The following is a 22,823-nucleotide window of genomic DNA, read 5'->3' as shown; positions in this document are numbered from 1 at the left end:
ATGATAAGAAGCACCCAACGATCCCACACCCAGACGACATTCAGCCATCACAGCGGACAGTCAGGACCAAACGAGGCCGCTCAGTCTGGTTTTTATTAAGAATTAGAGGTAACAGCAGAAGTTAAGAGGGAGAACTCGACGTCAAAGAACTTCAAATTGTGTCCGAGACGTTCAGAAGCTGGACGAGTGACCACGACTTTAAAAAAGGCTTGAAGAATCTGACAGGAAAGCACGAGAAGATACTGAGAAAACAGAGAGTGATCAACACGTCAGAGAGTGAGAGATTGAGCAGCGCTACTGCAGCATTTGGAAAGCTAAAAGGCCGAGCCAAACACTGAGGAAGCCAAGAGGAAAACTAATTAAGAGACGACCATAAATCGGACAAGGTGAGAGCAACATCAAGGAGCCTGGAAGAAGCTAACAGAGTGCCGTAGAAAAAAAGGTTCAGGGGAGGTTTGTAAAAAGTGTGAACATGACCTTAAAGAAGACGCTGAGATTTAACACAGTGACTTTGAGGTTGAGCAGGTGACCTTGACAACAGGAGGAAAGTGTGTCGACCTTTATAACACGGAGGATCCTGACAGGAGAGATGATTGATTAATGAGTTTTTATTGGCTTTCATTCTGTCACTTTGCTGTAATTATGTCTCTGAACGTCTGTTTGAAAACCTCTTGTTTGTCCGGTTCACCTCTCGATCTGTACGTTGGAAAACATCTCATTAATTAAACCAACACTTTGTCCAAAGGGACTTAAAATAAGTGTGTAGCTGTTGAATGTGTCTTTTTCGGCTGCCAAAGCCTCGTCAGCCTCGGGTCTTTACCGTGTTTTCACCCGTGTACGTTTGTCCGGATTTCTGTGAAATGTGGATGCGGGATGTGTCTCGGCCCAGAACAGACCCAGTAACGTTTGCTGTGGATCCAGATAAAGACACAGATCCATGATTGGGGGGAAGCTAACTGGCTGGTGTGCCAGCCTCCCCACCTCCCTCCCACTCCCCTGCTACTTAATTCGGGGTCATTATGGCAGAAATCAACTCTCATTTTTTGTTCTTTAGCTTTATGTGCAATTAAACCCGTCTGTTGACCTGTTGACTAATTCTATGTAATCATTTAAAGTACTTCTTCTGACTCATTTATGTTTTTATTTATAGAATTGCAATAACCTCTTTTCATGATCCTGGATTTGTTCTGTATTTTTCTCTCTTAGCTTATTTTGTATCACCTCTCCTGTCAGGTTTGTTCTTTAAATTGTGTTTTAATGGTAAACTGAAGGTGAACATGACGTGCTGTTTGTCCTCAGAGGTGACTGACATGGAGGAAGACGAGGCCTCATCTGCTCCGGTGTTAGTCGAAGAGACAAGAGAGGTTACGACGGCGGTCAGAGAGGAAGAGGAGTCCTTCCAGGAGACGGTGGTAACAACAGTGACGACGCTGACCTCGGTTGTTGACACGACGGACGTGCAGGAGACGGAGGAGGCTGAAACTGACAAAGTGTCAGAGGAGGAGAAGGAAGCAGAGATGGAGGGAGGAGAGGAGAATGGAGAGGAAGAGGAGGGGAGAAAGAAGAAGCTGCTGGGAAACTGGGAATCAGAGGTGAGAACTTGATCTTCCTGTAACTTTCAAAAATTAGACTGAAAATAATCAGCCAACAGGAAACAAAAGAAAAACCATCAAGTAAGATTAAAAAATCAGCCTGAGCTGCAGATCCTGAATAAATATGTTCAGTTCTCCGACTTCACTGAAGGAACCGGGTAATTAATTTGTTATCTCTCAGATTAGACTAGGTTTGTGCTTGTATGATATTTTTTTGGAAACTTTGGTTTTAACAGCGCAAAAAATCTCTATCACAGCTTTTTAAATTAACTTAATTTCAGATCCCAAAACTTTATTATTCACCTGTAAAGTTACAAACCAGTATTAACTTGACGTGTCTCAGTCGACAGTCCAAGTACAGATAATAAATAAACATTTCTGTACTGACACTTCTGATAACGACTTCAGCTTTGTTATATATTTTGTTGAGTTGTGTTCTTGAATTATGTTAAAACTCCAGTTTCGTTGATTATTTAATGTTGTCTTCACCACCAGCGACCACGTTTGTCCGAGGAATCGGTTTATAAGCTCAAGTCGACCTCTGACTGAGCTCAGCACTCAGCAGAGACTCTGGTTCTGGTTCTGGTTCTCTGTCTCCTCTCTGTAACGTTACGTTCATGAAGTAAAGTCCATTTCCCCTCCAGTCAACAGAACAGAACAGAACAGAACCACCCGACAGTGGAGGTCAGCTCCGGATCACTGCTGCAGTCAGGCTCATCAACAGGAGTGAAGACAAATCACCTTTTTAATCCCACAACTTACAAAGTCCTCTGTTAGTGGCTCCGGATCAGAACCAGATGAGACTCCAGGTGTTTACTCCTCCAGCTGGTCCGGATCTGCAGCCGCTCCTTTGTTTTGATTTGAGTCGTCTAGCAGCAGAAATAACATTTTGCTTAAACAAAATTCAGTCTCATATAATTTCAGTATTTTTTCTTCATTCGACGTTAGAAACTTCAACAGTAGACCAGCAGGAGATCTCAAAATACGGACGCCAATAACGTTTTCTGTTTATTTTCTGAGTTGTTTTTAAATTTGCAGCTTCACCTCTCGGTCGTATAATTATCATCCTCTCTGTTAAGTAACCACCCTGTTCAATATGTCAATACACACAATGTTCCCAAACTGTAGCTAAGTCCTGCGTTCTGCTGAACGTCTTTGAGGATTTTGCTTTTCTTTGATGAAGTCTGCTGAGAGGCAGATTTAGTTCCTCTGCAGAGAACCCCCCTCCTCTCCGCTCTGACTGGGAGTCTTTGTATTGACCTTGGCACGGGGCATCGCCTGGCACTGCAGGTTTTTGTACAGGCTTAGGAAGGATTAGTGGAACTACAAATGAAAATGTGCCATTATTAGCCTTTGATAGTGGGATTTTTAGGACTCAATCCGTCCTGTTAAGAGCGGTGAGGGATTAATGATGCATGAATCAGAAAAGTTTCCCTTCTGTTGACTCACAGGTTTCTCTGTCGCAGTTTCATTTGTAGTGTTTGCTAATATTGTTCATTAACTATCAATAGTAGTCTGAATTCGTCTCGATAGACAGATGTAGGATCATATCGCTGTTAAATTAATCGCCAACTCTTGTGATGATTGTTTAATTGGATTGAGTCATTTTTTTAAGTAAAGTCACAATTAAATGTGAATATTTTCTGGTTTCTGTCCTCATGGCAGCGAACTGAATATATTTTAGGTTTTCAACATTTGACGACGTCATCTCGATCGACATTTTCTGACAGTTTATAGACGAAACACCTGATCAATTAATCAAAGAAATAATCAACAGCGTAAAGGTGCATTATGGAGCATATCATCAGAGTAACTGCTAACTGTAGCAGCCGCTTGTCATAGTTTAAGCTTTTAGTTCAGTTATTTCCTGTTTTATTTTGTATTTTTCTCCTCACGTGTCGTGTTTTGCTTTTCACTTCCTCTCTTTGTGCTTTTCCCCTCTTGTCTTGTGTTTGGGTCTCTATTTGTGTTAACACCATTAGCTAGTTAGCTCAGTTAGCCGTGCAGCTAGTGGTCCGGACTGCTTCAAGTGGTTTTAGGAGACATGATGGGCTGCGGCTGGTTAACAAGCTAAATTTGGTTGAATATACTGAAGCTGCAAAACAAACACAGACGTCTTCACATTATTTTGATCGATTTAGTTACTTCTGAATATTTTAAACTAAAATTCTTACAAAAATAACCACTAGCTGCAGCTCTAGTGGTTGAAAGATCACGACAGAGTGGCTGCTCCACTCTTAAGATCTCTTTGGAAACACTTGAGTTGAGTCTGATGTCCACTTCTGTGTTTTCAGGCCTCCTCGGATGCGAAGCCTCCACTTCCTGACCCGACATTCAACAGGAGATGCAGCCTAATCGTCAGTGATGTGAGTTCATTCACTGTCATTCAGCTGTACTGTGATCCACCTCACATTAAACACTCCTGCCTTTTAGTTCTGTGTTCACACCATCGACACAGAAAACAATCCTGAAGAAATGTAACGTGTATTACAGAATCATCGTCTGCAGGAAAACAAAACAAAACTCGACAGTAAACAGAAACAGATCCTGGACGAGTTTTATCTTCATTTGTTTGCTGGTTGGTTTGTCAGCAGGATTTCACAAAAACTACTGAACAGATTTCCACCAAACTTGGACGCAGGACAGAACAGACCTCATTAGCTTTTGGTGCTGATCCAGATGAACGGATGGATCCAAGATTTTCTTCTTCTCACTTACATTGTGACATAAGGCTTGTTGTGCTAATTTCAAAGGGCCGGTGCATCTTGAAGTGGAACACCAGGTGTATTTAGGTGTCTGGTATCTTAGAGTTTGTTTAGATAAAGCACAACCTGTTGGGCGTTGGCGGAGGTATGCGCTCTACTGAGTGCAACAGTAGGTACGTGTGTATTATCTGCTGCGCTGTTTCTTCCGCACGTGTAAGACAGCGAGGCGTCGTCGTCTCCGCCTCCTCATGAGCTGAACGCAGCGTTGCCGTTGGTAACCATCCCTCCAAAACTCCAGTCACCGGCCTTTTATCCGACCCAGGGAATTCAAACTCAGAGCAGAAACCGTCTTTTGACTCGTGCAGCGGCGGCGTGCAGCGTGTATCTGGCAGTGAGGCGGTGAATGAGGGTGATGCTGCTGTAGGATGTGAGATATCGATTCCCTGGTGCGACTCAAACTTGGCAGCTCGGCTGTTTCGCACCAGCAGAATGACTCATCAGCTACAGTGGAAGCAACTCAGCCCACTTTATGAAATCACCCTCACGTATTCCTCCAGCTGCTGTCGCTCCGCTGCCGGCCTCGACCTGTGAAAACCTTCAGAAACGCTTTATTAACCATCACACGCAGGACCAGAGTTCAGGTAAAGGAGCAGTCTGTAGGTTTAGGGAAGAAATGTGAAATCAACAACCTCTCTCTGAATTACTGAGTAAACAAACTGACTAACAAACACAATTTATACTCTTTTACTGTGTTCATATGTGGCGGACCCTGCCATCTTTCTGGCGTCAAACAGTGTTCAGGGACCGTATTTCCTCCTGAGAGCAGCTTTGGTAAAAAAAATAAATAAAAATGCACTAATTTGGACACTTGATAGAGACAAAAGTCAAAATTCTTGTTTCATGTTGTCGACATATTTAAGTCAAAGGTTCACCACGAAACGTCCTCAGTTCAAACATGCAAGAGATCTAATTAAATATGCAGGGATCAACACAATAAACATCTAAATGAGTATTTTCTTCCAACTAGTCTAAAAGGAAGATGTGTCATAAAAACAAAACAGCTAAAAATCTCATCTGATATCTAAACCTGGGCCGTGTTTTTACATACTTTGGTCAAAGTTTAAACAAAAAAAAATTCTCTGTTCACAGTTTATCGATTAGATTTTTAATCAGAGGCTTTATTGCATTTTGTCCCACAACATTTCTGTGTTGGATTTTACCAACTCTAATGTCACTTAAACTATTTTTTGTTTATCTCATGTTTTAAATTCACTTGAGCATCTGTTGCTGGATGATCTCAAAGATTTAAAGTAAATTCAAGAAGCTGGACCTTTAAATTTCTGCATTTTTCTAAAACGCTCCAATACCGACAACTTGAACATTTCTTTGCTGGAAACAAAGCTTTGTTTTTTAGATCCCTCAGCTTTTGTTGAGCCAAGAATGAGGGAGTCGCTCTCATGGCAGCATGTCTGACACTGACTCGTCGCTGTACAACATTTAATCTCGTGCACCAAGTTTGTTCGCTCCGCCTTGAAGCAGTGAAGTTGTCTCTGGGGCCGTTCAGCGTCTCTTGTTTTGTTGCCTGCTCTGGGTTCCTCTCACAGATTGGGGCGGACAGCTTGTCATCTGTGGATTAATTCCATTTTTCCTCCTGGGGTCTCTCCACAAAATCTGCCAGTCTGTTGTTGGACCGAACACCCGGTCAGATTCAGCCACACATCAAACTGCTGCACATGTTTGAAGTGAAGTTCAGTCACAGTGCTGCAGAGAAGAAATACACGTTGAGCTGGAAAACACTCACGTTACATTACAATAATCACCCAGTCAGACTTTAGCTTATTAATCTTTATGTGCTCAGTACACCTACAGGTAATTAGTGGAGCAGCTTCAGCTCAGAGTTTAGACGTATGCTCCCTGTTATCGTCATTATGTGTCAACAAGAACTATAAAAATGTGATTGTTGTGGGATTACAGCAGCGATTAAGTGGCTGTACTAATGTAAAGTTAATGAGCAGCAGTTGTTGGCTGTGTTTGAGTAGTCTGGAGTGTAGAAGGTGAAAATAACATCTTTCAAAAAGATTTTGATCAACAGCAGACGAGCTGTTTGGAGACATCTGATGTTTTAAATCTCCAGCTGCTTCAGGTGTTTAGCAGAATGCTGCAACTCAGTTTTACTGTGAAGCTCCAGAAATGTTCTGTGGACACTTAACCTGACTTTCATCAGCATGGAGGGAGGAGAGGATGACTGACGTTTATATTTTTTGGGTGAACTATTCCTTTAAGTTCTGACAAATGAAGCTGGGTCCTAAAACTCTGCAGAGCAACCAACACAACATTCCTCCTGGGGAGCGAACACAAGTGCAGCAGAAGTTCAACTTGTTTTAAATATAACAGACACACACTCACACACACACACACACACACACACACACACACACACACACACACACGCACACACCACACACTCATGTCTCCTCCTCTTCCTCCCTGCAGGTGAAGTATAAGGAGGACCTGGAGAAGATGAAGGGTCAGAGTCTGTTTGTTCCTGGAGCCGAACTCATCCACTCCAAAAACATCAGCTCCGTGATATCTGAGGTCTGCACACACACACACACACACACACACACACGCACACACACACACGCACACACACACACACACACGCACACACACACACACACACACACACACACACGCACACACACACACACACACGCACACACACACACACACTCTGATATATCGATCCACCCACCTGATCATTTTCGCTGACGTGTGTTTCAGTCTAAGTATAAGGAGGAGGGGAAGAAGGAGGCGTCCATGTCTCTGTACTCCATCCTGCCGGAGACTCCTGAGACTCAACACGCCAGAGAAGCTTCGGAGCTGCAGAGTGAGGTAGTTACACTTCAGTACACAAAGATCAGCCTGAGCACGAGTACAGACGATGTTCAGACCAGAAGATCAGGGACGTAACTGCTCCGTAAGACCAGCAGCACACTCTGAATGAAGCTGTGAAAATCAGCCGGGTGGAGAGAAACCGTCGCTGACCGAACCTGCTTCACTTCACACAGACAGAGCTGAACTGTTACAAACTGTTTCTGTACTATCAGATGATTTTTACTGGTTCAACAGTGGAGATCCTAAAACATGATGATAACTCTGACTGTCTGTTTGTGTTTCAGATTAAATACAAAGGAAACATGAAGACGGAGATCTCCTCTTCTCTTTATTCTCTGCTGCCAGAAACAACTGAGACCCAGTTTGTCAAAGAGCTGACGGAGATACTGAGTGAGGTCAGACATGATGGAGGGAGGGAGGGAGAATGGATGGAGGATGGAGGGAGGGATAGATAAGGAATGGATGGATGGATGATGGAGAAGGGATGGAGGGATGGATTGTCTGTTGGTTGGTTGGATGGATGGGTGGATGAATGGAGAAGGGATGGATGGATGGAAAAGGGATGGAGGGATTGATGGAGAAGGGATGGAGGGATGGAAAAGGGATGGATAGATTGATGGAAAAGGGATGGAGAAGGGATGGAGGGATGGAAAAGAGATGGATGGATGGATGGAAAATGGATGGGTGGAGAAGGCTTGAGGGATGGAGAAGGCTTGAGGGATGGAGAAAGAATGGATGGATGGAGAAGGGATGGAGAAGGGATGGATGGATGGATGGAGAAGGGATGGGTGGAGAAGGCTTGAGGGATGGAGAAAGAATGGAGGGATGGAGGGATGGAGAAAGCTTGAGGGATGGAGAAGAATGGATGGATGGAAAAGGGATGGATGGAGAAGGGATGGATGGATGGAAAAGGGATGGAGGGATGGAGAAGGGATGGAGAAGGGATGGAGGAGGGATGGAGGGATGGAGAAGGGCTGGAAAAGGGATGGAGAGGGATGGAGAAGGGATGGATGGATGGAAAAGGGATGGGTGGAGAGGGGTGGAGGGAGAAGGGATGGATGGATGGAAAAGGATGGAGGGATGGAGAAGGGATGGAGAAGGGATGGAGAAGGGATGGAGGAGGGATGGAGGGATGGAGAAGGGCTGGAAAAGGGATGGAGAAGGGAGGGAGAAGGGATGGATGGATGGAGAAGGCTTGAGGGATGGAGAAAGAATGGATGGATGGAGAAGGGATGGAGGGATGGAAAAGGGATGGAAAAGGGATGGAAAAGGGATGGATGGATGGAAAAGGGATGGATGGATGGAAAAGGGATGGATGGAGAAGGGATGGAGGGAGAAAGAATGGATGGATGGAGAAGGCTTGAGGGATGGAGAAAGAATGGATGGATGGAGAAGGGATGGATGGATGGAGAAGGGATGGATGGATGGAGGGATGGATGGATGGAGGGATGGCAGCTGCGTTGGATAAGTCATTAAGATTAAAACTCTTTCTGACGGCGGAGTTCTGAGGATGAGGATGTTGCAGCCTGATGAAGGAAGCTTCTCCGTTCTGGCACTAAAACAAACTTTACTCTCAGTCCGTCTTCACAGCAGCTTTAAGAATATGATCCAGAATATGTTCCTCATTCTCAAGTGGAAAATGAAACTCTTTCTGCTGTTATAAATGTAGTTGGAAACATTTTGTTGTTTCTGGACCGCTCGTCACTGTGAAACTCTCTCTGCTCCTCAGAACAAGTACAAGGAGGAAGGAAGGAGGAGGATGAGCAGCAGTTTGTACTCTCAGCTTCCTGAAACCACTGAGATGCAGCTGGCCAAGACGGTCCACGAGTTTCAGAGCGAGGTACTCAAACACCGCGTTCGCTCTGACTTACACAGCAGCTGCGTTTCAGAATATTTCATCAGTCGACTCCAGTCTGGGCATCAACACACAGTTTGTTTTCTGCAGCAGCTGCAGGTTTGAGGAAGCTACAGGTTTGGCTCTGAGGCATCCCACTGCAAATGAATTAAACACAGACGGCAAACACACAAGTCTTAATTAAAGTTAGCGTTCAGGAGGAATCAGGGCTAAAACACATATGTACTCTCATCACTCGTTCTGTTCTCAGGTGAGTTTGTTCGTTAGTCTTGAGCTGGTGAGCTGATGGATCCTGATCTGATCTCGTTTGTCTCAGAAAAAGTACAAAGAAGACGGGAAGAGAAAAGCCTCCATCTCTCTTTACTCGCAGCTCCCCGACACGCCGGAGATACAGCACGCTCTGGAGGTGTCGCAGCTGCAGAGTGAGGTACATGAGCAGGGCAGAGGGAGCCAGAGGGGATCATGGGAAATGTGGTTTAAAAGCACAACCTGTGATGCCTCCCTGTGTGTAACACTCTCCCTCTCTCAGGTGAACTATCGCCCGAAGATGCTGGTGAAAGGAGCTCCGTCCTCTCTGTACTCTCAGCTGCCCGACACCACCGACATCCAGTTTGCCAGAGAGATGACGGAGATGCAGAGCGAGGTACAAAACACTGTGGACGACTGAGTGTGTCCAATCACCTGTGAGAGGAACTTAACCTAAGATTAGCTCCAATCAGACTTTAGTAAAACATATGTAAAGCCGAACTCTGGTGCAGCATTAACAACAAATCTCTGTTTAGTAAAGCTGATGTAAAGTTAAACAGAGGAGAGACACTTTCATGTTCAGCTGCTCTGAATTTCTTATGTCACATTATTTGCTGGTTGGCTAAAAAGTTGCTACATGCTGCTGATTTTCAGCTGCTTCAGGACTCGTGTTCAGTTTCTGCTGCTGAAAACCAACATTTCCCTGATTCTGCTGCTTCATAATAAAAGCCTCCAAATGACAAAATGACACAGGACTTTTATTGTGAAGAGTTTATAGGAATTTATAGGCAGATTGTTGGATTATCAGGCCGGGATGGTGAGTGTTTGTTTGGACCGGCCCGCTGCTTTCAAATGTGTCCTACTCTGGAGAACCAGCAGCATCTCTGTCACGGTCCGGTCTGACAGTCGGTCCAGAACTGACTGAACTGGTTTCTGGATTAAAGTTCAGCAGCATCGTAAAAAAAACTCATGTGGTTTCAGTCAGTCGTTTATTTAATTCCATAACTTCATGATAGTTTGTTTAAAGTTTTGGTGAAACAGAAAACAAAAAGGCGATGCATTAAAACTCTGACAGTGAATCATTACTGCAAGTTTGACACACATTGATAATTACCAGACAGGATCTTCACAGACGGTTTTGTCTCCTCAGAGTAAATACAAGGAGGGCAGGAGGAGACTCTCTCAGAGCTTCTACTCGCAGCTCCCAGAGACCGCCGAGACTCAGTTTGCTAAATCTGTTGCTGAGCTGCAGAGCGAGGTGAGACCGTCGTACAGTAACGAGTACAGATCAAATCGGCGTTTAACAACCCAGAAACACCTGACAGAACATTAAAACTTGTTTTTACTTTTAGATGCGGTACAAGGAAGCCGGTAAGAAGGGCGTGAACTCGTGTTTGTACTCTCTTCTGCCCGAGACGTTAGAGACGGCTCACGCCAGGGAAAAGTCTGAGCTCTTCAGTGAGGTAACGTAACCGTCGTGACTCCACAGAGACAATAATGTTGATAATATTAGTACAGTAATTGTTCCTGATTGGACTAATGACTTCACCCTTTTCATGATTTATTGTTGTCTTGCTGTAGATGAAGTATAAAGAGGACGGTAAGAAGGAGATGAGCATCAATCTGTACTCTCTGCTGCCCGAGACCATCGACACGCAGCACGCCAAAGAGGTGTCGACCCTGCAGAGCGAGGTATTCAGCTGAGTGCTGTGAATCAGAGGTTACTGTGACGATGAGATGACAGCATCACTTCCACTCTCCTCTCCTGCAGGTGAAGTATAAAGAAGGTCTGAAGCAGAAGAATCAGAGCAGTTTGTACCATCAGCTCCCCGAGACCACAGAGACACAGCTGGCCAAACAGCTGTCTGAGCTGCAGAGCGAGGTACGTTACGTCGACAGAACACACGGAAGGTTTCACACGTTTCTGTCTTCACACGTTTTAGTCAGACGAGCCTGAGATTCATGTTTCACACCCGACATTAACATTCTGGATAGACTTCAGTTATGCGGCGGCACCGCAGGGGGCAGCACGGCGGGAGAACAGCTCTGAGATTTTTTGAAAAACGACACCAAAGAAGAAGAACGTTCTGACTGAATAAAAGATGAATTTGAAAAATATTTAAAATGCAGAGAGTCAAACAGCAGAGTGAAAACCACTCCTTCGGTTCGGAGGACAGAAAGTGCCAACATGAAAAATAAATATCTCTTACATTCCTTTCATGTGTTTACAGTTTCTGTTCTGCCTCGTTGTGTTTTTGTGATGTCTGCAGGTGAAGTATAAAGAAGCAGGAAAGAAGGAAGTGAACACCTGCCTGTACTCTCTGCTGCCCGAGACTCTGCAGACGCAACACGCTAAAGAGACCACAGAGCTGCTCAGCGAGGTACGCAGCAGCTTCACCTTCACGAGTCCTAACATACTGTGATGTGGTGATGGTGAAGGTGTTTTCTGATTGTCCGTTTCACCCAGATTAAGTACAAGGAGAGCGGGAAGAAGGAGATGTCCAGCTCTCTGTACTCCACTCTGCCCGACACTTCAGAAACCAGCTTCGCCAGAGAGATGACCGACCTGCAGAGCGAGGTACCAACATTCATTATCAGTGTCGTTTAAAGTATTAGATGTAAGAATTCTGTATTAAAATGTCTAAAAACAACTAGACCTTTGTTAACATCATGTTCTTACATTATTCCAACATCGTTGGACACAGAGAAATCCACAAGTTTTCTCAAGGTAACGGTGCGTTTCAGTAGGTCACCGTCACTACTTCTGCAGAAGGAAAGTCAGAAAATGAGAATAAATTTAAGGTGAATTAAATGTTTCCTCATTCCAATGCACGCACACGCTGGACTTTATATCATCAGGAGGAGGAGAGGAGGACTTTATATCATCAGGAGGAGGAGAGGAGGACTTTATATCATCAGGAGGAGGAGAGGAGGACTTTATATCATCAGGAGGAGGAGAGGAGGACTTTATATCATCAGGAGGAGGAGAGGAGGACTTTATATCATCAGGAGGAGGAGAGGAGGACTTTATATCATCAGGAGGAGGAGAGGAGGACTTTATATCATCAGGAGGAGAGGAGGACTTTATATCACGGAGGAGGAGAGGAGGACTTTATATCATCAGGAGGAGGAGAGGAGGACTTTATATCATCAGGAGGAGGAGAGGAGGACTTTATATCATCAGGAGGAGGAGAGGAGGACTTTATATCATCAGGAGGAGAGAGGAGGACTTTATATCATCAGGAGGAGGAGAGGAGGACTTTATATCATCAGGAGGAGGAGAGGAGGACTTTATATCATCAGGAGGAGGAGAGGAGGACTTTATATCATCAGAGGAGGAGAGGAGGACTTTATATCCTCAGGAGGAGGAGAGGAGGACTTTATATCACTCAGGAGGGGAGAGGAGGACTTTATATCATCAGGAGGAGAGGAGGACTTTATATCACTCAGGAGGAGGAGAGGAGGACTTTATATCATCAGGAGGAGAGAGGAGGACTTTATATCATCAGGAGGAGGAGAGGAGGACTTATATCATCAGGAGGAGGAGGAGGACTTTATATCATCAGGAGGAGAGAGGAGGACTTATATCATCAGGAGGAGGAGGAGGACTTTATATCATCAGGAGGAGAGGAGGACTTATATCATCAGGAGAGGAGGAGGACTTTATATCATCAGGAGGAGGAGAGGAGGACTTTATATCATCAGGAGGAGGAGAGGAGGACTTTATATCATCAGGAGGAGGAGAGGAGGACTTTATATCATCAGGAGGAGGAGAGGAGGACTTTATATCATCAGGAGGAGGAGAGGAGGACTTTATATCATCAGGAGGAGGAGAGGAGGACTTTATATCATCAGGAGGAGGAGAGGAGGACTTTATATCATCAGGAGGAGGAGAGGAGGACTTTATATCATCAGGAGGAGAGGAGGACTTTATATCCTCAGGAGGAGGAGAGGAGGACTTTATATCACCAGGAGGAGGAGAGGAGGACTTTATATCATCAGGAGGAGAGGAGGACTTTATATCCTCAGGAGGAGGAGAGGAGGAATTTATATCACCAGGAGGAGGAGAGGAGGACTTTATATCATCAGGAGGAGGAGAGGAGGACTTTATATCATCAGGAGGAGGAGAGGAGAACTTTATATCATCAGGAGGAGGAGAGGAGGACTTTATATCATCAGGAGGAGGAGAGGAGGACTTTATATCATCAGGAGGAGGAGAGGAGGACTTTATATCATCAGGAGGAGGAGAGGAGGACTTTATATCATCAGGAGGAGGAGAGGAGGACTTTATATCCTCAGGAGGAGGAGAGGAGGACTTTATATCATCAGGAGGAGAGGAGGACTTTATATCATCAGGAGGAGAGGAGGACTTTATATCATCAGGAGGAGGAGAGGAGGACTTTATATCATCAGGAGGAGGAGAGGAGGACTTTATATCATCAGGAGGAGGAGAGGAGGACTTTATATCATCAGGAGGAGGAGAGGAGGACTTTATATCCTCAGGAGGAGGAGAGGAGGACTTTATATCATCAGGAGGAGGAGAGGAGGACTTTATATCATCAGGAGGAGGAGAGGAGGACTTTATATCATCAGGAGGAGGAGAGGAAGACTTTATATCATCAGGAGGAGGAGAGGAGGACTTTATATCATCAGGAGGAGAGGAGGACTTTATATCATCAGGAGGAGGAGAGGAGGACTTTATATCATCAGGAGGAGAGGAGGACTTTATATCATCAGGAGGAGAGGAGGACTTTATATCATCAGGAGGAGGAGAGGAGGACTTTATATCATCAGGAGGAGGAGAGGAAGACTTTATATCATCAGGAGGAGGAGAGGAGGACTTTATATCATCAGGAGGAGAGGAGGACTTTATATCATCAGGAGGAGAGGAGGACTTTATATCATCAGGAGGAGGAGAGGAGGACTTTATATCATCAGGAGGAGAGGAGGACTTTATATCATCAGGAGGAGAGGAGGACTTTATATCATCAGGAGGAGGAGAGGAGGACTTTATATCATCAGGAGGAGGAGAGGAGGACTTTATATCATCAGGAGGAGAGGAGGACTTTATATCATCAGGAGGAGGAGAGGAGGACTTTATATCATCAGGAGGAGGAGAGGAGGACTTTATATCATCAGGAGGAGGAGAGGACTTTCTATCATCAGGAGGAGGAGAGGACTTTCTATCATCAGGAGGAGGAGAGGAGGACTTTATATCATCAGGAGGAGGAGAGGACTTTCTATCATCAGGAGGAGGAGAGGAGGACTTTATATCATCAGGAGGAGGAGAGGAGGACTTTATATCATCAGGAGGAGGAGAGGAGGACTTTATATCATCAGGAGGAGAGGAGGACTTTATATCATCAGGAGGAGAGGAGGACTTTATATCATCAGGAGGAGAGGAGGACTTTATATCATCAGGAGGAGAGGAGGACTTTATATCATCAGGAGGAGGAGAGGAGGACTTTATATCATCAGGAGGAGGAGAGGAGGACTTTATATCATCAGGAGGAGGAGAGGAGGACTTTATATCATCAGGAGGAGGAGAGGAGGACTTCATGTTTTTGTTTGAACTGACTGCAGAGGGTTCAGTGAACGCGTGTCTTAGATGTGATTAAATGAGATGTGTTGGTTGATGTAACCCAGCAAAGTGTTCAGAATGTTAAAACCTGCAGGACGTGTCATCGGCTCGTCTGTTTTTAATCACGAATCGTGTGATTAACATCAGAAAAGGATCAAAGAGGGTGTCGGTGCTGCAGCCTTTCATTTGCATTTCGCCCGTGTTGTGCAGATTCAGTCCAGGCTGTTGAAGCTCGGCTCTCCGTCTGTGTTGATCAGCGAGGACACAAAGACGTGTTCATCAAACGCACCATGAAAAGAAGACTATTAAATAAACACAAAGAAGAGAAACAAACACAAAAGCCTTCATAGAAAAGCAGGTTGATGCTGATGCGTCCATGCAAAGTGTTGATATCACTCAGTTTGTCGGCTCCAACCTGCCGAGCGCTCACTGAGAAATAAAGTGATTGTTCCTGAACTGAACCGTCCAGAGAAGCTGCTCTGAATAATTTTGACTTTTTGTCTCTTGCAGGCCAAGTACAAGGAGAGCGGGAAGAAGAGTCGTTCACAGAGCGTCTACAGTCAGCTGCCCGAGACCACCGAGACTCAGTTCGCTAAAACTGTTTCTGAGCTGCAGAGCGAGGTGACGACAAAACATGAAAATCCTCATTTCTACATCTGAACAAAGAGAAATCTGCTGAGAATTAAACAATAACGAGCAGAATGTGACCGTCAGATTCATTTTTAATATTATAACGACACTGTTCCTGGTTGTTTTTGTTGCTGGAGACACATTTACAGCTGATCTGCTGTTGAAACATGAGTGATGCCGAGCGCTTCATGTGGTCACATCTGTTGAAAATGTTTAAAGAGAAGCAGCAGCAGCGAGAGATGTTGTGTTCGCTTTAGCATTAAAGTGATAGTAGCGGTCTCTAGATGTGGAGGTGTGTTACAGTGTGTTACCTGTGAGAGACGACCGTCAGCTCTCCACCTGTGTGGAGAAGCAGCATGTAGCACCGACAGACAGCAGAGTGTTGTACAGCTGATCCTGAACCAGCAGCGACACGTATTAAAACATATCTGTTCAAATATACTCTACACTTCAGACAGCCTCTTCCTGTGGCTCTACATTCACTCAGCATTCAGCGTCCTGTTGTACCAAATTCACTGAACTTCTTCCCCAAAACTACAAACCACACATTAGAAATTTAAAGGTACAATATGTCTTATCCTGGTCTCAGGTTGTGAAACGAGTCCAAAGTTTTGTCTGAATTTGAAGCTGCAGATGTGAATTTTTCACAACTTTCTGTTATCGATGTTTTGAATTAATTATCAGCAGATTTTTTGGCTCGTTCAACATTCATCATCTCACTCAACTGGTTTCAGATGAAGTACAAACAGGGGAAGAAAGGGACGTCGAGCTCTCTGTACTCCACGCTGCCTGAGACTCTGGAGACGCTGCACGCCAAAGAGGCTTCTGAGCTGCAGAGTGAGGTGAAAACACCTGCAGCGCACCTGACACACACACACACACACACACACACACACACACACACACACACACACACACACACACACACACATGCGTTCATCCCTCCTGTGTGTTCTCACGGCTGGATAATTCTCTCTGCTCCTGTTTGTGTTCAGCTGAAGTACAAGGCGGCTCTGAAGACGGGTCGCTCCTCCAGTCTGTTCCACCTGCTGCCCGAGACCTTAGAGACGGCCCACGCCAAGGAAGTCTCCGAGCTCCTCAGCGAGGTAACCGAGTTTACTGTACGCTCGCAGGAGAGTCGGTTTCATAGATGACCTCCTCCTTCTTCATGAGGAACTAAAAATCTGTTGTTCTCAGGTGAAGTATAAAGAGGACGGTAAGAAGGAGATGAGCATCAACCTGTACTCCGTGATGCCCGCGACCATCGACACTGAACACGCTAAAGAGGCGTCCAACCTGCAGAGTGAGGTACTCAGACTGAAAGGGTTCTTTCCTCTCTCATGTGAACCCGTATGTGTTAAGTTTAATAACACAGTTAGATTCATGATATATTAGTTCTAGACCCATTAAGATATATACTTTGGCTTATGTATGAGCACAATTTAAAGAACAGTAAATCCAAAAAATGCAAATCCAGTTATCATCTCGTCCCTCCGTGCTGATGGAAGTCAGGAGAAGTTTCACAGCTGAAGACTTGATTTAAAAAGTGAAAAAACAACCAAAAGAACATAAAATGGCTCCATTCAGCTCGTCTGTGTCTGTGGAAGCCCCTGAGATTCCAACTTAATTTGAAAAGATGTTATTTACTTTTTAGCACCATGCATCGAGCTTGTACACCAACTTCAGACTGAGTGTTCACTAATACTTTCAGCTTAGCGGCTGCAGTGCAGATTTCTGCTAAAACATGGTGTAAATATCATCTTTTTAAACCAATTTGGGGTCTTGGAGGGTTAGGGCAGCAATGTTCCTCCAGAGACATGGACAACTTCAAAAATTCTTCCCATGTAAGTGGAGTTAAAATGTTTGGAGGCAAATTGTTCATCAACCTTTGCCTTTCAATCTGTGGTGATAGATGCAGTAAATGATCCAAAAACTCCCGAAGAAGAGGGAACAAATGTGATGTTGGAGTCTGTTTTTCTTTCCTAAACGACTGAATGAACGCACCACCTCTCCTCTCCTGCAGGTGAAGTATAAAGAAGGTCTGAAGCAGAAGAATCAGAGCAGTTTGTACCACCAGCTCCCCGAGACCACAGAGACACAGCTGGCCAAACAGCTGTCTGAGCTGCAGAGCGAGGTACACCGACCGCTTTTAGATTTCTAATTCAAGCAGAGACGATGAGAAATCTAAAATATGTTTTGTTGTGCTGATAGTCTGTTGGTTAAGTTCTGATCAGGCTGCCAGACAGGTGAGTGTTGCACCTCATGTGACTGTTCGTTTCAATCTGCAGACCAAGTACAAGGAGGCGGGAAAGAAAGAGGTGAAAACGAACCTGTACTCCCTCCTTCCTCTCACGATGGAGACGCAGCACGCTAAAGAAGCTGCCGAGCTGCTCAGTGAGGTAAACGTGGAGGTTTCTTCTCCTGATATCTGAGAGAAATGTGGAGGATTCGTCAGCTTTTGCTCAAGAATCAAGAACAGGTTCAGTCTTCCTCATCATCCTCCTGTTACTTCCCAGATAAAATACAAGGAAAGTGGGAAGAAGGAGATGTCCAGCTCGCTCTACTCCACTCTGTCCGACACGTCAGAGACCAGCTTCGCCAGAGAGATGACCGACATGCAGAGCGAGGTAAATAAAGACACAGCCAGCGGTCGATAGTTTTCACATGTACACCTTAAAAAGAATCAGAAATAAGTTTTCCTGCTCGAAATGTCTCTCAGCTGTTGGTAGAATTATGTGAGATTGAGTCACAGAAACCAACAGAGCTGATTCTAAAAATGAAGCTGTGCTAATGTGGGGAATCATAAATTGTTTCTTCAGCCTCGAACATTTTGGAATGAGATGAAATAAACATGCAGGAGGGATCCTGGAGAGCTGCTGCCTCCTCAGAATGAGTGAAGTGCAGAGAGAGCTGCAGTCAGAACGCTGTTTGATTAGTTATAAATAATCACCATCCCGTTATCCAATGCTCTCTGATGTTTTTATACCTTAGACGCTCATCAGAGGCCAGATTAGCATCAGGAACAGGATCAAAGTCAGTTTGCAATCTGCACCAGAGGAGAGTCGGTAACAATGTCTCATCTGCAGCCACGAACACGGCGTACACACATCTGTGGCGGCTGTCTGGAGGCGCAGCGAGAACACACTGTTTCTGATATATGTGTGTCATCATCTGGAAGTTTCTGCCTCGTTCTTGAGTCCAACTCACCTGTTTCCGTCTCTTCCAGAACAAGTACAAGGAGGACGGGCGGAGAAGCCTCTCTCAGAGCTTCTACTCTCAGCTGCCAGAGACGACAGAGACTCAGTTTGCCAAAACTGTCTCCGGGCTGCAGAGCGAGGTGAGGCAGAGAATCACTTCATGTTGCTCCTCTGCAACAAATTGTTTCTGCCTACAAAGCAAATTACATAATGTGATAAAAAGCAGCATTCACCGAGCCTCGGGTCGTTCCAGTATCGGGCTGTGAAAACCCAGAAGGAACTAAGTGGGCTGATGTAATCCCCCTTTATGTCCTGCACTGTGTTCTGTTCTTTATTTTCCTTGACATGGCATCCTTCTTTCTGCATATCACAGTGAAGACGACTCTCATTTAACATTAAAATGTTCAAAAACCTTTAATATTTAAAACCTTTTAACGAGGAAACACTGGGACTGTTGAGAAAGGGCCCACAGGCGGTGAGGATGATGGAGACACTGAGCAGAGAAAGGATCAAATAAATGCTTTATTATGTCAACATGAACCGCGTCCCTGTCGCGCTTCCAGCAGAAATGACAGGAATGAAAACAGAGATGGCGGTGAGGACGCTCCAATAAGAAACAGTGAAATCAAGCTGACTTTGTCGCTGATGCTCGCTCACGTTGTAGCAGTCTGGACACAGTGTAACTCTAATCAGCCTGGTTTATTTGGTACAAAAATCCTGAATTACGCAGACACACAACTCTATGTTTCAGTGTCCCTCCGATGTGAGCACTTTATGTTCAGCAGTATAAAAGATATCAGTCTGTTGAGGTCTCATACTGACGTCAGGGAGAAGACAGATACTCTCGCCCTGAGTTTAAACCCCAGGATTGTTCTTGATTGAAGTAATCTGTTTATTTAGTGGTTTGTGTTCTGTTTCAGATGAAGTACAAAGAAGCAGGAAAGAAAGCAGCGATGAGTTCTCTGTACTCGACTCTGCCTGAGACTCTGGAGACGCAGCACGCTAAAGAGGCGGCTCAGCTGCAGAGTCAGGTACGTTAAACGCTCAGATTTTCTTACTGCAGAATCTCTGTATTGTGATGATATGATACCACTCTGTGATTCCCAATCCCGACCAAAAGAATTGACCTCAAACTGTCTCATATGAACCTGAACAAAGACTCAAACTGTCTGGATCCAGAAGAAGTGACTTTCCTTCACTGTTGAAGTGTTTTATTGTGCTTCTCTGATCTCATGTTTCTGCAGATCTCACATCTATATTCATCCAGTAAATGTTTTGAAGAACTGAACTGACTGTTGTTAATGTGTTGTGTCACATCTCCTCCAGCTGAAGTACAAGCAGAGCTCAAAGAAAGACTCGTCCAGTTTGTTCCACCTGATGCCAGAAACCATCGACACCCAGTTTGCCCGACAGCAGACGGAGATGCTCAGCGAGGTGTGAACGTCTCTCATTTCTCTGATTTTAGATCCAGCTGTTACATTTGAATGCACGAGCAGCTCCGGCAGGTTCGTTCTGATTCACGCGGCTGTATTTTGTCTCCTCACAAGGTCAAGTACAAAGAAGACGGTAAGAAAGAGATGAGCGTCAACCTGTTCTCTCTGGTGCCGGACACCATCGACCAGCAGCATGCTAAAGAGCTGAGAGACCTGCAGAGTGAGGTGTGTTCACTCAGTGTTTCATAGACAGATGATTCACACCTGCAGACTGAAGAAGCAGTTCATTCAGACAGGATGGATCAAATCAGGGATTCTCTACAGAGACGATGGAAGATAATGATTCTTTGTAGTTTGTTGAAAAGAGCGACATTCTGAATAATACTGAGATAATTCTGTTTATCCAAATGCTTCAGAAAACAAAAATACTTTGCACAACGTCTTCATGAGAGAGGTTCAAGCTTCAAGGGTTATTTTTGGGGATATTCTCTATAACAGACTTGTACATCGAAATACACGTTTTAATCCCTTTATGCTGTACAAGAAACACTATATTTTATGTTGGAGTGTTGAGGATGAGTTCAGGAGTCCGGTGGTGTTGGTTCAGTAACGGATCCTTCTGCAGATTGAACAGACTGTAGCTGAACCAGAACAATCGTTGATCTTTGAGGAGCAGCTGTAGCATCATTTCACTTTCATTCAAAGAAGGACAGATGAACAGAAAATATGTCTTCATTCTTCTGTTCGATCACCTGCCAAGTATTTTTTGAAAGTGCCTCTCCAAATTGTTTCTGCGACGTCTTTCCAGATGGTCCTTTATGAGATACCATCTGTCAGGTGATGTAGAGGAGCATAGGTAGATCAGAAGTCACAAACAAACTCCTGCACACTGTACTAATTGTAAAAACAGTTGTGTGACGAATGTCAAGCAACAAAAATGTATTTCAGAAGTTTCTCCCGATAGATTTGTGTTTTCCAGTTTCTAGGAGCTTCTTTTTCATGCAGCATCAATAATTCCACATTCTGCTGAACATTTATCACGTCATTACATTCAAACACTGAACCTGATTCTGATTCCTCGTTGTGTCGTTCCAGACTAAATACAAAGAGGCCAGTAAGAAGCAGACGTCAACGCCTCTGTATCACCAACTGCCTGAAACTCTGGAGACACAACACGCTAAAGAGGCTTCACAGCTACAGAGTCAGGTACGTACAGACATCACGGACCTCTGACAGACACAGAAATCTGTCTTCCTCACAGAGTCCAGTCTCACACTGATGCTGTCTCCTCCATATGTTGCAGATCTTGTATAAAGAGGCTGGTAAGAAGGAGATGTCGCGTCCAGTTTTCCACCAGCTGCCCGACACTCTGGAGAACCAGTTTGCTCGAGAGCTCAGCGGCATGCAGAGCCAAGTAAGTGCACCAAAACTCTACATGCAGGTGTGGCATCTGCACCTGTGCCCGGCTGTAAATCGCCTCTGTACTTTGTCTTCACACTGACCTCTGTCGCCTCACTGGGAGGCTGTTGGATCCAGTTGAGCTCAGCGCTGACCCACTCTGCTGGCACTGATCGGGGGGGCTTGGCTTCACGCTATCCGCACCATAAGCTAATTAGCTGATGGTGGCTAGCTACAGCCAAGTATAGCTAGCAAAGAGTCTGGTTGATGTGCTGCCATCTTTATTTTTGGAGCTACCTTTAAATTCTGACATCAGCACATTATGGCAGTGTGATGTTACAGCACCAAAGCTTTCAGCCGCATCTCGTGGCCTCCGTCAGTCGATGGAGTTTTCTCAGGATGACAGAAGATGTCTGCTAAGCTTCTGCTAAATTTTGCAGCACTGACCTTTATGTAACCTGAAATGAATCATAAGTGGGTAACACAGTGTTTAGTTAAGTGATGCAAGGTCAAACTCAAATCTTAAAACTCCCAACAGTGAAATGACGAGCGACTTTAAAGCCGCACCTTGTAGAAATTGGTATTTTGTGGGCTTTGGTGCTTACAAATATCAGCTCTGTATCAATTTGTCAGATGTAATGAAGGTGCTAACTACAAACAAAACTCTGTACGTCATAACAATGTACCCTCTGATTGAAGTCACTGGTGCTGTTACAACATGCTGTACCGTCAACGTGACTTTGAAGATAGTTGAAGGTAAAAAAGTTACATAATGTTGCTTCATCTGTCTCAGTTGTGTGTCGCTGGCAGACATTTCTCTTTCTGCCGCTCATCTCTGCGATGACGTCTGTGTTGAGTTATGAATGAATGAATCTATAATGAATGAGTGACTTTCCTTCTCTTCTGTGTCGTCCATCTGTTTCTGTGCAGCTCTCACTTCTTCTATCAGCGGTAGCTATTATTAATTTTGGCCCCAAACTCCGTAAACCACTCGAGCTGTTTATTGTTAGAATCACGTTATTACTAATTATAATCGGCCTCTTTTTGTTTTTTTTATTCTCTGCTTGCAGAACAAGTACAAGGAGGACGGGATGAAGAGCCTCTCTCAGAGCTTCTACTCTCAGCTGCCAGAAACTGCTGAGACTCAGTTTGCTAAAAGTGTTTCTGAGCTGCAGAGCGAGGTGAGATGAAACAAAGAGAGGAGAGAGATGATAAATCCATGAATAGATGCCTGTTAATAAATGAGACACACTCAGAACTTGAGGATAAGAAAGAATAAAGCTCCATC

General features: G+C 44.7%; 1 protein-coding gene across 2 annotated transcripts in view; it reads left to right on the top strand.

Moving 5' to 3' along the window:
* LOC115569869 (nebulin-like) overlaps nucleotides 1–22,823 on the top strand; it is a 58,608-nt gene that overhangs the window by 5,323 nt on the left and 30,462 nt on the right. For both annotated transcript variants that reach the window (XM_030398063.1, XM_030398064.1), the window contains 28 exons: nucleotides 1,300–1,592; nucleotides 3,887–3,958; nucleotides 6,791–6,892; nucleotides 7,082–7,192; nucleotides 7,480–7,590; nucleotides 8,925–9,035; nucleotides 9,367–9,477; nucleotides 9,580–9,693; nucleotides 10,447–10,554; nucleotides 10,649–10,759; nucleotides 10,878–10,988; nucleotides 11,068–11,178; nucleotides 11,567–11,677; nucleotides 11,764–11,874; nucleotides 15,388–15,498; nucleotides 16,242–16,349; nucleotides 16,503–16,613; nucleotides 16,705–16,815; nucleotides 17,531–17,641; nucleotides 17,796–17,906; nucleotides 18,024–18,134; nucleotides 18,734–18,844; nucleotides 19,625–19,735; nucleotides 20,031–20,138; nucleotides 20,252–20,362; nucleotides 21,233–21,343; nucleotides 21,441–21,551; nucleotides 22,606–22,716. In XM_030398063.1, the coding sequence (XP_030253923.1) occupies nucleotides 1,311–1,592; nucleotides 3,887–3,958; nucleotides 6,791–6,892; nucleotides 7,082–7,192; nucleotides 7,480–7,590; nucleotides 8,925–9,035; nucleotides 9,367–9,477; nucleotides 9,580–9,693; nucleotides 10,447–10,554; nucleotides 10,649–10,759; nucleotides 10,878–10,988; nucleotides 11,068–11,178; nucleotides 11,567–11,677; nucleotides 11,764–11,874; nucleotides 15,388–15,498; nucleotides 16,242–16,349; nucleotides 16,503–16,613; nucleotides 16,705–16,815; nucleotides 17,531–17,641; nucleotides 17,796–17,906; nucleotides 18,024–18,134; nucleotides 18,734–18,844; nucleotides 19,625–19,735; nucleotides 20,031–20,138; nucleotides 20,252–20,362; nucleotides 21,233–21,343; nucleotides 21,441–21,551; nucleotides 22,606–22,716 (3,225 nt within the window). In that variant the 5' untranslated portion in view covers nucleotides 1,300–1,310. The remainder of the gene's footprint in view (nucleotides 1–1,299; nucleotides 1,593–3,886; nucleotides 3,959–6,790; nucleotides 6,893–7,081; nucleotides 7,193–7,479; nucleotides 7,591–8,924; nucleotides 9,036–9,366; nucleotides 9,478–9,579; nucleotides 9,694–10,446; nucleotides 10,555–10,648; nucleotides 10,760–10,877; nucleotides 10,989–11,067; nucleotides 11,179–11,566; nucleotides 11,678–11,763; nucleotides 11,875–15,387; nucleotides 15,499–16,241; nucleotides 16,350–16,502; nucleotides 16,614–16,704; nucleotides 16,816–17,530; nucleotides 17,642–17,795; nucleotides 17,907–18,023; nucleotides 18,135–18,733; nucleotides 18,845–19,624; nucleotides 19,736–20,030; nucleotides 20,139–20,251; nucleotides 20,363–21,232; nucleotides 21,344–21,440; nucleotides 21,552–22,605; nucleotides 22,717–22,823) is intronic.

This window comes from Sparus aurata, chromosome 19 (genome assembly GCF_900880675.1).
Source record: "Sparus aurata chromosome 19, fSpaAur1.1, whole genome shotgun sequence".
In the NCBI taxonomy this organism is placed as follows: domain Eukaryota; kingdom Metazoa; phylum Chordata; class Actinopteri; order Spariformes; family Sparidae; genus Sparus; species Sparus aurata.
The sequence above is the reverse complement of the archived record's forward strand: the minus strand, read 5'-3'. Positions and strand labels throughout refer to the sequence as shown.